Source organism: Xylona heveae (genome assembly GCF_001619985.1).
Source record: "Xylona heveae TC161 unplaced genomic scaffold L228scaffold_1, whole genome shotgun sequence".
Lineage (NCBI taxonomy): Eukaryota > Fungi > Ascomycota > Xylonomycetes > Xylonales > Xylonaceae > Xylona > Xylona heveae.
In genome coordinates, this window is record NW_017264193.1 from 1,884,668 (window position 1) to 1,898,006 (window position 13,339).

Here is a 13,339-nt window from a genome sequence, read left to right on the forward strand (position 1 = left end):
GAGTATTGCTCTGCCACATTCTGGCAGCCAGTACTGTCCTCTCCAGTCATAGTAGCGTGGCAGTGAGAAATCACAAGGGAATGCTCGAAAGAGACAATCGCAAGATAAATAAGACGCATCTCCCTTACGACATGCCTCTACACTGCCCAGAGCTCCTTCAATATTCTTCTATTCTTTGAAAGCCGCTTCTCTTTGCTCTCCAAATGTCTGTAGAGGCTATCTCGGGAACCTTGCCCGCAGCCGCAACGACGTCCTGGGCGATGGCGGGCACCATGGCCGAGCAACTCAAAGGCTCAAAGATGCTTGGGCAGGCACTCAACTATACGCAGGAGCATCCCATCCGAATCATTTTGGGTGCAGCAGGCTTATACCTTGGACCGGGCGGAGTGCTCGCTCTTCCTCTGCGGGCTATTGGCTTCGGTGCTCTTGGCCCATTGGCAGGTATGTACCTTACATCATTCAATGATGATACTACTTGTTCTACTGTCCACAGTGTTGCGCTAAATTTGGTAGGTTCTATCGCTGCATACTGGCAATCCACATACTATGGCGGATACGTGGCCGCGGGTAGCGTTTTCTCCATTCTGCAATGGTTGGGGATGACCGTGGGCGTCTAGAATGACTAGGGGTGGTCAAAGGCTTGAGCGGGAGCCTCGGAGGGTAGTCTATTGCACTAGACTCTGGGGTACCGCTTGGGCGTGGAAACGGCAAGGCTTTATGCTTGCGGGGGGTGTTCGACAACTGTAAGACGACGTGATGAGTTGAGGTGAATCATATCAGGTCGCAATAGCACATGTCTTTTGTAGAAACAGCTGCGCTCATTATACCTTGGTCACCTACCTCGCCGCCGAGAATGTGATCAGTACTTGAACTTTCCGCCTTTGGCACGCGTTGTTCTGATACTTGTTGGATAAAGTGAAGCCAAGTTGCCCGCAATGCATTTGTTGAATTTAGAAGGGACAGTAAAACAGGAAAAGGCAGAGCGCCTTTACCACGGGAAACGCAGTCATAATTGCAAGAATACTCCGTACAACTGTAATGTAAGAGAGACATAAAAGAGTAGGGAGCGACTAGTTCGGGGTATGATTCTCAGTCTGGATTAGCGTTCAGTATTAGGTAATGGCCATTGCACCGGCAAGCGACCGAAGTATACAGTACTTGATGTCATTCGCATCCTCTGGGAACCAATAAAGTACAGAGAACCCATATAAAGGCACACATCACCCCCTTTGGATTTCCCACCAGGAACGCGACGACCCACGAACATGCACCAGGGCACAAAGCCACGCATCTTCGCTTGGCGCACCCACCATGAGAGTTGACGGAGTACGGCAGTACTCACGGCATGTCCTCTTCTTCTTCTTCTTCCTCCCTGCTGCTACCACTATGGAGTACTGTAATTCTGTACCATCAATACAGGCCGTTGATGATATACTTACCACTTTCGTCTCATAATTGGAAGTGCTGCTATGAGATGACCTAATAATGAACCTCCTATGTTGATTGTCTTCTTGACCGGCCTAAGGCTGACGAAGTGGCTCCCCTGTGCACTTCCCGCGTGGGCCGGCGTGACTTGCCCCTATTCTGATCCTGTCCAAGGGTCTGCAGCGTTCCAATCATCAGTCTTACCACTGTAATGAGTAACGTAGACTTGCTCCACAAAAATTTCCCCAATGTCCCCTAACGGAAAGCGAATACATTTAGGTAATGATGAACCTAAAAAAAGACAAAAACCTATCGGAGGAACGAGGGCGATCGACCCGTGAAAAAGGAAGGGAGGGAGGAAGGGAGGAAGGCAGTATGATGGTCTTTCTCCACTCGACCCTCGCATGGTTCCTGCTCCTGATCGACTTTTAGCTCGGACCGAACTTTGAAGGAGCGAGAGTCTTCGTCAGCCAACAACAATTCTCCTGCCATCATCCTTTCACCTCTACACCTCCATCACTTTTCAAACCCTCACCACACTCCTTCATTAAAACTAACTGATCTTCGCTCGTCTCGCTCGCTTTTATCACATTCTTTATTTATTTATTTTTTCTTATTTTTTTCATACCCTCTTTCAAGTCCAAGACTTTTTCCTCTTTATTGGACGACTTTTGACGACAGACTTGCATAATGCGCTTCTCCTCTGTCGTCCCTCTTGCCCTCGCGGCCGCTCCCGCCGTCGTCTCTGCCGCTGGCACTCTTGGTTTCGCTCTGGGCGACAAGAAGGCCGATGGCTCTTGCAAGTACACGGCCGACTACGAGGCTGACTTTGACACCCTCGCCGGCCTCACCAAGGTTGTCCGCGGCTACTCTGCCAGCGACTGCAACACTGCCCAGCAGATTCTCCCCGCCGCGAAGAACAAGGGCTTCCAGGTCTTGCTCGGTGTCTGGCCCGACACTGATGCCTCCTTCGCCGCCGACAAGGCCGCTCTCCAGGCCTACGTTCCCCAATACGAGGACCAGGTCTACGCCATCACCGTCGGTTCCGAGTCCATGTACCGTGGCACCTTCACTGGTGCTCAACTCTTGGAGAAGATCAACGACATCAAGGGCGCTTTCCCTAATGTTCTCGTCGGTACTGCCGACAGCTGGAACAAGTACGCGGACGGCACTGGTGATGCCCTCGTGACTGGCGGTGTCGACTTGCTGTAAGTTACTCATCCGATATTCGATATCCGCGACAAGAATATATCCTCTAATACGTTGTTTTCCATACAGCCTTATCAACGCTTTCGCCTACTGGCAGGGCCAGGACATTAACAATGCTTCCGCCACCTTCTTCGACGACGTCTCCCAGGCTTTTGGTCACATTCAGAGCCTGTCCGGCTCCACTGACAAGCCTAAGCTCGCTGTTGGTGAGACTGGCTGGGTTACTTGTACGTACAGAGTCGTTTTGCAACTTTCAATTCACCTCTCGAACATGATGCTGATAATTAAATCTTTAGCTGGCGGTACCTACGGCTCTGCTGTCCCTAGCGCTCAGAATGCTCAGACCTTCTACAAGCAGGGCATTTGCGGCATCCTCGACTGGGGCGTTGATGTCTACTACTTTGAGGCCTTTGACGAGCCCTGGAAGCCCGTCAGCAAGGGTGACAATGGCGAGGTTGAGGACGAGACCGCCTGGGGTGCCTACACCGTCAACCGCGTCCCCAAGTTTGACCTCTCGTGCTAAACTCGTCGCTCGTCCCATTTCCAATTTCCCGTACAACTTAATTCTTTGAAAAATTCAAGGTCAACTCCGGATTAGATTTATTTTTGGGTTTATCCTTTTTTTTTTTTTACCAAAATTATCTTTGACCGGAAGCACACATTTGTATCATTGACGGGTCTCCATGCATGTCTATAAAACTGGGTAGATGGCATCCGTGAGTCTTGCCGCTCACACAACCAATTATTCTCGCAACTTTTGCCAACTGCGAAAGTATAAAAATAAAACATGTACAACTTTCCAATAGGGCACAAAATGATGTCAAGCCACATTTTCATTGTCGAGTAACGAGTGAAGAAGTAAAATGTAAAATGTAATTGTATCAAGTATATCTAAAGTGACACTAATAGAATAAATAACATACGGCCTCTCTCTCTGTGTTTGTCTTTCGGGGTATAGGTCTATACAAATATGTGTTTTCCAGCTTCACTCCCTTTTACATTCTTAGGATATGTCCACAACTGTCACATACGGGAAACGAAAATAAAACTTGGTCGACAACCGGGAAATTGGTCTATAGGTTGAGCGCACAGAAGACGGCAAAGGCCAAGACGACAGAGAAGAGCGTCTGGCTGACGACAGTGCCGGCAGCAGCATTGGTAGGCATAGCAGTGCCGCTGCTGTTGGAAGAAGTGGAAGTGCCGTTGCCAGATCCAGATCCAGATGTCGAAGTGGAGTTGGAGCCACCCGAAGAGGAAGACGAGGAAGAGGACGAAGAAGAAGAGGTGGAAGAAGAAGGCGAAGTGGAAGTGGAAGTCGAGTTACCCGATCCAGAACCAGAGTTTGAGTTGGAGTTGCCGCCAGAAGAGGCAGAGTTGCCATTGTTGTTATTAGAGGTGCTCTTGGCGGTGTCCGCGGCGGTGCCGTTGAGGGGCTGGATGCTCTGCCACGAGCCCGAGGTGTCGGTGAACTTGTAGGCGTCCGCGGGGGTGTAGTTCTGGATCTTGACGCTCTTGACGTACATGGTGAAGGGGGCCTTGCTGTAGTCGGTCTCGCCGCCGGCCCACTCGATGGTGCCCTCCGGGTTGGACGGGTCGCCGCCGGCCCAGTTGCCGATACGCACGTTCATGGGCGTCTGGGGGAAGCGCGAGCCGCCCTTGGCGTCGGAGTAGGACAGGGTGCGCACGACGGTGCCGTCAATGGACCACTTGATGGCGTCGCTGGTCCAGTCGACGGTGTAGGTGTGCCAGTTGTCCTGCGGGTCGGACACGGGGTAGTAGATGGCCCGGTCGTAGGTCGTGGTGTCGCCCTTGCCGAAGTAGTTGGTTTCCGTCACGGTGTTGTTGCCGCCGAGGAATTCCTGCGACTCTTGTTAATTTGTATTTTCCTTTTATGGTTTCTTTGCGATTTTCAACGGCTTGGGCAATGAAGGGATAAAATGGATATGGAGATGGAGCTAGAGTGAGGGCTTATAGGAATGTCACGTGAATGACTTTTGGAGGGAATATATGAAATGATTGAAAGAGGGTGAGGATGAGGATGAGGATGAGGATTGACATACCCAGTCAACTTCGTCGAGGTCGTCAGATTCCATGACAACACTGCTGATGATACCGGTGCCAGGAGCAGCCTTCATCTCAACTTCGACCGAGCCGAAGAGAATGTAAAAGTTGGACTTGATGGTCGGGGCCTCGCCCTTTTTGCCAATGGTGAATTCGGCGCCGTTGGAGCCATAGTTGATAGTTCCGGCAGTGGCAGTCCAGTCGTTGGACTCGGAGGTAAAGTCCGTGGTGATGCTGGCCTGGTTCAAAGCAGCATCATTGGGGCAGTCGGCTGTGAAGAAAAAGACGGGGACAGTTAGCATACTGGGACAGTATAGAACCCCCATTTCTTGGGGAGGTGTTCAAACATACTCTTCTCGGTCGGATTGCAATTGGTATAGGTCTGCGCCTGAACCAGCGGGCTAGAGACCGCCACCAGTCCAAGGACTGCCGCGGAAAGAGAGCGGAACGAAGGCATTTTTGTTCTTCTTGTTGCAAGCAAAAGTTGTTCCAGGGTGGTTAATGAAAAGGAGGTGGTCTGCTGAGGCAGTGCAACTGTAAAAAAAAGAATGATATAAAAAGGGATATATGAGGAAGGATTGACAGGAAAAGTATAACAGTTATTGAGGGAGTCTCAAAAAAAGAGTGGACTGTCAAAATGACGGAATTGGTTAAGATAGATGATAGCTTATGCTCAGATGGCCATGCAGAAAGACAGAAACTCAAAAAAGCAACAAGAGCTGCAAAATGATGATGACTAGATGCACAAACGCACGCACACACACACAGGCAAAAAGAATGGAAGTGTCACAGATGAGGAAAAGTCAAGAGAAACATTGACGAAGCAGGTACGCGGCCTTTTGACGTCTGCAGACCCATGTTGAACACCCCCCCGTGCCACTACTCTGTACCTCTCAGCGCAACTCTAGTCGCGCGGCCAAAGGGGGCACAGCGGTAGGGGGAGGGCGGTAGGGGGCAAGAGGCTGTGTTCGGGTGCCATCCCTAGTCCGGTCAGGGAGGAATGCTTAATTTGCTTGCTGCTCCTTTATTTCTGGAAACCTCATGATTCGGTACCAGTACGAAGAGACAGTAGTGGATACGGCGGCGTATCGTTTGGTCATCTGCGGGTCTCATGGGGTTAATAATGTTAGTCTGTTTGGTTTAGTCGTGATGGAGGGTTGACTTGCAGTGTGAACAAGTCGAGAAAGCGAGATGAGCAAGTGGAGAATCACCCTGCCGAGACCTCTGGTCTCCTCCGTCCCCCCTTCTCTAAGGTGCCATCGGACGTTTTGTCCTTTGCCTTAAACATCGTTGTACGGCGAGTATACGGAGTATAGTGGATCTCAGTGCATCTCGCCGCCCCCCTGAATCAAAGGGAAGACCACAACAGCAGGGATCCCTGAGGCTGCGCGCCACCTCTTGACATCGGGAAAATGGCAAAAAAGCTTGTCTGCCACATAAATTGTAAGCGCCTTCTCATCGCATTTTGCAAAAGAAATGAGCCACGCCGCACATTCCCTCGCCGCGGTGATTTTTCTGCGTATCAGAGACAAGAACAACGTCGCGTCATAAAGCGCGCGCTCGTGGATGGCAATTACTTGTGCATTCCTCACAATGTGCATGTGGCGTCGTGGCGCTTCATGGCGCCCATGCCCGGAGACTCCATTCCCCTGGAATCATCTCGGCGGTGGCTTGCGCTTGTAACAATTTATCCGGCTTTAGCCAACATGAAACTCCAGCTCTGAGGCCTAAAACATGCACTTGAGACACTTGCAACTACTAATCAACGGATACGAACATTTCTTATTTTACTCCAATTCTCAGTTCAACTAAAACAGTTGGCTCACCAGAACAACGACGAGGAACATGTTACCGTATTTCACTCCACCTTTTCCTTTTCGCCCTATCCTTTGTCGTCCTGGACTAGCGACAAATCCGGCGTATTACAACCACAGGCAAGTCAACGTTTACTTAACTTGAGGCTCATGGAGAATGAAATAATCCATTTGATATTTAGTCTCAAAGTACGCCTCGTATTGGAGAGACCGATGGACAAAAAAGTGACTTTTCCACCTGAGAACACAAACAAATCATGACATAACCATCTCTTCATGATGCATCGACTTCAATTCTCATCCTTGGTTCTATCTGACAATACCCCGCTTGACATTACAGGTTCGACTTCCAGAGTCAATCCTTAATTTCCTGCTTATGGAAGACGCCTTTCACCAACTATTAGCCACATCACCGTTGCTCTGATTACTGATCCCCAACATACCTGGCACTTCTGGCATCCAATTCTCGCGACTCTTGCAAAAGAATTCTCCCTTTGGAGGCAGCTCTTCCGGTCGGTCGAAAGTTCCATAGAAAATATAGATATTCTCCCCGGCGTGCTCCTGTTCAATCGTCAGTTCCAATGGCCCACACAAGAGAAAACCATTCTCAGTTCTGGTGTGATACTAACCCCATATTCAAGAATGCCGCTGCCACATGTCGGGCAAAATTCACGAAAGAGTTTCGTCCCAGACCCGTTGTCGCCCACGTGCTCTTTTGTCTGGCCTGCCGTAACCCTGAACGCTTTCTTGGGCACCTTTGTGGTTATGCCAAAGGCTGAACCAGTAAATTTCTAGCCAGCGCATATGATCAGCAACATCCCTGCACGTTATTTCAAAACATTCCTTCCCTTGTTCCAATATCAAATAAAATTCATATACTAAATACCTTGCAATTCCGACAATGACACAACGAAGTGCGCGCATCGTCCGGGGAAGGCAGATTCAGCTCGTACTGAATCTCCCTGCAGTAACAAGACCCAGTGTACACCATCCTGAACGTGATCCGATATGAATTATTGAACAATGCGCGATTCACCACTGGACGATAATATGACTATGTATTGAAAAATACTCAATAAAAATTGTTATCAATTTTTTATCCAATATTCGGAAGAATTCCTATCTTCCAATCAGCAGTGGGATTATCAATAGATAGTCAAAGGGCGGGGACGGACGATAATGGAGTAAACATGGCGTAACATATATATCGCCCAAACCACGTCATAATCAAGTAACCGGCAAACTTACCTACGTTACCTACCTAGGTTTACCTAAAATCGTGATGCCTCTATACTTTCAACCTCCATTGCTCAACTCTGCGACTCCCTGGGCGACAACCAAGGATGACCTCCAAAGACTCTACGACTGCGCGTACACTGGCGCCGTGACCGTGCGCACGAGCATGCTCCATGGCTTCCCTCACGATCCGAGTATCCACCAATACACCTTCTTCGACACCAACGCAGGCTGTGTGAAGCATTCCCCCAATGGTTCCAAGGACCTTGACACCGCGACAAACACGTCGAGCCTGAACACCCTTGGCTACAGTCCCATCAAGCTACACGAGTATCTCGACTACATCACAGAGATTGTCCACAGCGAAGGGCACGATAAGGAAGATACGGGCAATGCTGCTGCTGCTATCCACAAACAGCAGAAGAAGCCCTTTATCGTTTCTGTGACCGGCACGGCAGAGGAAGTGGGCAAATGTCTCGAACTAGTATCTACTTGCGCGCAGGAGAGGCGCCTACACTTCCTCGTGGAGATTAACCTCTCGTGCCCAAACATTTTTGGAAAGCCGCCGCCTGGTACGCACTTTTATATCCTTCCTGCCTTAATTGTCTCTACAAATTTACCCATTTATTGCCCACAACTTGTTCCCCGACTTCTTCCGCCGCCCCGCCTACAAGCACCGCAATCACTTTTCCCGTTGCGATATGACTCCGACTCATGCTCACGAGAAAAGCAGCATACGAAGGCAGTTCGCTAGCCAGCTACCTCGCGGTCATTCAGCAGACAATCGCATCCCTCGAGTCGAAGCAGTGCCCACCAGTTCTCATCGGCATCAAGGTCCCGCCATATACATACCAAGGCCAATTCGACATTCTGATCAACACACTACTTGACTCCGCCAACGCGTCGTCTAGCGGCTGTCCCGTGTCGTTTATTACATCGACCAACACACTTGGCAGCTCTCTCGTGCTTGATCTGCCTGTTGCCAATACGGATGATAAGCCCCCGTTGCCGGCGTTGCCTTCTGCGGCTGGCACGGGGATTGGTGGAATGGCAGGCACGGCGCTGCATCCGCTAGCCCTGGGAAATGTGCGCACTATTCGATCCATGCTCGATCAGCACCCTTCGTTGTCAGGTATAGAGATTATAGGCGTCGGTGGAGTCTCTGATGCGGCGGGCTTCAAGCGCATGAAGAGCGTAGGGGCCAGTGTCGTGGCTGTGGGAACAGCGCTCGGCAGGTTCGGCGTGCAGGTGTATCAGAACATTGTGGAAGGACTTGCGTAAAAGCATGGTAATGATATACTCCATAAGGTACGCACTGGATGCCTCTAGTGAGATAAGCTTCTCTGCACATATATTTCCACTCGCATTTATGCATATTAAGCGGTACCACCCACACTGTAAATAGACTACTTTCACATTTAGCAACACAGATTCACAATCAAATTCTTCGACTTAAAGTATATAAAACGAAGAGTATTCATTAAACGTTCAGAAGTAACAAGACCACCGAACCTAGGTAAAACAGTGTACTCATGGGGGAATCTAAATCCAGGAAACCTCGCTCAAACAGGACAAAACAAGGCAAAAATAACAGACAAACCAGACAAATAGACAGACAGACCATGGCCTCTTCACCAAACGCCGCAAGTGCCAACATTTAATAATCTTCAATCTGCTCACTCACAAACGAACCAACGCATTCGACATCATTAAAAGACCCAACCTCTTCCAATGCGCTTTAAACAAATCACACCTGACTGGCCCCTAGCTCTCTTATACTCGGCTTACTCCGCCTTAGGGTCGGGACACTTGGTGGCGAGACTCTCGTCGAGCCACTCAGGTTCTCCGCGCGAGGAGTGCGGGTACTGGCTCTGGCCGTGGTGGTCGTGGTTGTGGCTGTGGATGCACTTGCGCTTCGACTTCGACTTCTGGACGAGTTGCTGGGAAGTCCTCGTTTCATCATGACGCCCAGCCCACGGACCATTTCAGCGGCATCCTCAAACGTTTCGTCGTCCATATCCTCCGGGGCATTATATACGTCTGCAATAGCATGCTTCGCGACGCGGCGTGAGGCGTTGGCGTCCTTGGCACAGTCGTATAGAAACGCAGCTTGTTCGAGAGCAATGCTTAGTCGGAGTGGATGCGAACCTGCGAGTAAGGCGTGTGCGAGTGCAGCGGCTTCGCGAAAGCAGATCTGCGCCATGGGGAGGTAATTGTTTGCAGGGACGAGAAAGGACGCTGTGGGGTTTGGCAAAGAGATTGGCGTGTTTCCTAGTCCAGGAGGAGGTTGGTTGCCGCCTACAGGCCCACCCTCGGTTGTCGTGGATGGCGATGACGATGAGAGCCCTGTCGGGACAGAAGTCTGGTTGATTGGCGGGTGGTTGTGGAAGAGGACAAAGATATGGTAGAAGCTGCCGCGCATTTTGTAGGCGAGGACGCGAAGCTCAATGTAGTCTTGGACGAGAGGAAGAACGTAGGTCTCCAGCATCACCAGGCCTTCTCGGGAAAGCCATATAATGTGATGGTAAAGCTGGAGAGATTTGGTGTCCCGCGTAGTGTCGAGTTTTCGGAGACGCCGTGCTCGTAGAAGCTTCTTGGACAGAAGCACCGAGAGTCCGAGCAGTTTGAACAGGACGGAGGAAAGGAACGGGTTCTCGGGTTCGACGGCTTTGGCATATTTTCCAAGAAACTTTTGGTCGACTTCCGAGGAGGCCATGGTGGTTCGCCCACAGGATTTGGCTGAACTTGCCAAAAGGCAGGGAAGACGATGGCTTATATAGCTGGCGAAGATACTGATTGATTGCTGTAATGAGCCAGTGAAGGCCACGCGGACAATAGCGGTATTCCTATTGTTGAAATCGTTTATTCCAAGTGGTATTTTGCTGAAAATTGTGAATTTCGACCTCAAGCCCCACTATAGCGGTCGCCAAGCCAATTAATGGATCCTGTTGGAGAGTACCAGAAATTGATCTTGCAAATTAAGATTGGTCTGCGCCGCCCCAGCGAATTCGCTATTTTCAGGACCTTTTCCTTGGCTGGTCAACTACTCCGTACGCTGACAAGGTTTGATACTTGAGCGTTTCGTCCGTTTGTCAGAGCGTTGAAACAGGAAGATATTCTGGACCGAAGCCGACTAGAGGAGTGTGGATGGCGAGAAGAAATGCAGAAAACCCTAATGTACTCCCTCCAAAAAGACGCAGGATGCCACCGGGAAAACTTGGAAGAATCTAGATGAGAATGGAAAGAAAAGGCCGCTTGTTCAAGGCAAGATACCAATGATTGCTGCTATGCGTGGGTCGAAGATGCTGTACCGAAAGAACTGAGGATATAATACAGGGCTGGATTAAAGTTATTAGAACACTTGACAAGAATCAACTCCAACTGGATCAATGGTGATGCTACCTGTCGCAATCATCAACTGTTAAATGTTAACAAATCTGACAAGCTCTTGGAACATCCACAGCAGGTAATTTCAGGCAGGAATCCAAAGCGTATGCCGTGCCCTATTCGCCCACTGCCGGCGAACGGATGACGACTGGTATGGCCAATCAGCCCTATAATACAGGGAGATCGCCGACAAACGGAATGGACCCGATCAAGCAAGAGAAATGAAATGGCGTTGCAATGGCGATATCCGACAGCGCATATCGTTCTTTAGCAGAGCGCCAACGACACGGTCACAGACCAAGATAGATTCACGATCTGCCACCAGCTCGTCTTGTGATCCAGACTGCGATAAGTGGAAGCTTGGGCGCAGTTATCGAAGGCTAAGTGGATTCGGAATGGAAGACGTCAGTCAGCCACAGAAGGATCTCTGCCCTGAGCTGGCGCAACGTGACTGCCTATGGGTATCGGATATCAAAAATTTTTTTTGTCCAGAATGAAAGAGCTACAACACCATTGAGTCGGCAAAGCGGGCAATTGGAAAAGGAAAACAAACGAAGAAGAGAGTTGTTGAATTGAAACCAGCGGCATCGGACAAAATTCACTTAGGCAATTCCGAGAACGACAGATGAGGACCGACAGGAAAATGCATCATTTTGCTTTGGAGTGGAGCTATTTGCGCGCCTACTGCGAGCCTTGCTGGCATGGCATAGACGAAGGGCCTGGGTTCAGGTCGCTGCCGAGTTGGTCCTGCATTGAAGCGTGCAGGTGCATCATACGTGTCACTCCGACACGCACCGTCCACGAACACGCCCGACCATGTCCTGCAGGTTGATCCATTGATCGCTTCAAGCCACGATCCTGATCAACGGAGATGCCTCGTTGGCGATGGTCACAGCGTAAACGATGACGCTGATTACTTGATGACGATGGAAGTTGGGTATCGACTTCCGCTTCTTCAATGCTGCTCAGGGCCCAGCATTGAGCTGTTGTGCCATAACCCCCACCCAAAACCTCGTGGTTGCGGCACAGGGACTTGATCGGTACCAAAGAGTGGAGAGGTCTAGCGTACCCAGCGGCACCAAACAACGCCGTTCCACAGTTGACAGGGTACGAATCAATACTTGCTGCCCTGGTCTATCCTCGGTATGGATAAGGCTTCATGTTCAATTTCCAGGTTCGTTGACAGGCCCCATAGGTTCCCAGGGATGGACGAGTCAGCTCTTGGAGACGGCTTCGTTGTTGTGTGCCTGAATTCCATTTAGAGAATGTTTCTGCTGAATTCTCCGCTTCAACGCCTTCACCATTCTGACAGGATCTGGCAACGGTGTACTCCTAGCGCTGCTAGCAGTTCCCTGACGACTCCATGTCAAAAGAATTGACGAAGACCAGAAGAGGAAGTAGAGCGTCCAGCCATTTGGCCTATAGATTTTGGCGAAAAGGGCGGTGAGCTCCGCGCTTCACTGCATCGGGTTGCTCTTGCCGCGAACCCGCCTATGTCTCTCCTGCGCCTTGTTCTCTCATGAAACCAACAAAAATTTCACGAGCTTATAGCTACCACCCTGCAATAAATCAAAGTTGGTGGGTTTCTGGCTTCTGCTGTAATGGAACCTCTCCATCCGTCGGCAGGTCACGGGATTTTCCAGACGTACGATGCCGAAACCAAAATGATATGCTGCAGAGTCAATCCTGAATATTATTAACAATACCTCATAACTTCCGTCGGCTGCGAGCATAATTGGAAATTTTCGAGGCAAGAAGTAGACCCTTCGGCATTTCTTTTCCGATTGCCTTATTCCTTGTGAAACCCTGTTGGCTGCATCGGTGCTCGATCTTCTGCCTTAGAGTCAAGGTCAATCGAGAGGAATTTCTGATATGCATTTGATGATTGGCATCGCGCTCGTTTTTTTTGCAGTGAGAAAAAGCTCAACGTCTTGTATTATCGACCTGTCCGCATTTTTCCGATGCAGAGAGTAATCAGCAATCTCTTCCTCGCGACTGCCTCCGAATAGCATGAATGCAGGTAATCTGCGGTCACACCTCTTTTTCGAGAGCTGTGACACCTTCTTGCCGTGGAAGGTGTGGATTCTTCTGCGTTAATTGGTAGTAAGCTCAGCCTTCTTGAACACAGCAAACAAAGTAAGGCACAGCAATCATACGGCCAATGATCGGATCTAAACGCATCTTTTTGGTCTTACCATCCACAGGTC

The 13,339-nt window shown here is 49.9% G+C and overlaps 6 protein-coding genes across 6 annotated transcripts; 3 read left to right on the forward strand and 3 right to left on the reverse strand.

Annotated features, from left to right (window-relative positions):
* Positions 1-36: 36 nt before the first annotated feature.
* L228DRAFT_257911 (hypothetical protein) lies at positions 37-617 on the forward strand (the record flags this gene model as incomplete). The annotated part of the gene is made up of 2 exons (XM_018334029.1): positions 37-441; positions 514-617. The coding sequence occupies exons 1-2, from the start codon at positions 204-206 to the stop codon at positions 615-617; spliced, it is 342 nt and encodes a 113-aa protein (XP_018192037.1). The 5' UTR covers positions 37-203.
* Positions 618-1,683: 1,066 nt separating this feature from the next.
* On the forward strand, positions 1,684-3,265 carry L228DRAFT_226288 (glycoside hydrolase family 17 protein). Its single transcript, XM_018330413.1, has 3 exons — positions 1,684-2,633; positions 2,704-2,861; positions 2,931-3,265. The coding sequence occupies exons 1-3, from the start codon at positions 2,116-2,118 to the stop codon at positions 3,155-3,157; spliced, it is 903 nt and encodes a 300-aa protein (XP_018192038.1). The 5' UTR covers positions 1,684-2,115; the 3' UTR covers positions 3,158-3,265.
* A 442-nt stretch (positions 3,266-3,707) lies between these two features.
* L228DRAFT_235549 (glycoside hydrolase family 16 protein) lies at positions 3,708-5,152 on the reverse strand (the record flags this gene model as incomplete). Its single annotated transcript, XM_018330736.1, has 3 exons — positions 3,708-4,493; positions 4,695-4,966; positions 5,047-5,152. 3 exons carry the CDS (start codon positions 5,150-5,152, stop codon positions 3,708-3,710), a joined length of 1,164 nt encoding a protein of 387 aa, XP_018192039.1.
* Positions 5,153-6,864: 1,712 nt separating this feature from the next.
* Positions 6,865-7,500, reverse strand: L228DRAFT_264874 (hypothetical protein; the record flags this gene model as incomplete). The annotated part of the gene is made up of 4 exons (XM_018334626.1): positions 6,865-6,896; positions 6,953-7,070; positions 7,139-7,300; positions 7,396-7,500. 4 exons carry the CDS (start codon positions 7,498-7,500, stop codon positions 6,865-6,867), a joined length of 417 nt encoding a protein of 138 aa, XP_018192040.1.
* A 280-nt stretch (positions 7,501-7,780) lies between these two features.
* Positions 7,781-9,173, forward strand: L228DRAFT_279678 (FMN-linked oxidoreductase). The gene is made up of 2 exons (XM_018335707.1): positions 7,781-8,317; positions 8,479-9,173. Exons 1-2 carry the CDS (start codon positions 7,792-7,794, stop codon positions 9,024-9,026), a joined length of 1,074 nt encoding a protein of 357 aa, XP_018192041.1. The 5' UTR covers positions 7,781-7,791; the 3' UTR covers positions 9,027-9,173.
* Positions 9,174-9,246: 73 nt separating this feature from the next.
* Positions 9,247-10,907, reverse strand: L228DRAFT_13442 (14-3-3 protein). The gene has a single exon (XM_018329115.1). It carries the CDS (start codon positions 10,459-10,461, stop codon positions 9,493-9,495), a length of 969 nt encoding a protein of 322 aa, XP_018192042.1. The 5' UTR covers positions 10,462-10,907; the 3' UTR covers positions 9,247-9,492.
* Positions 10,908-13,339: the final 2,432 nt, after the last annotated feature.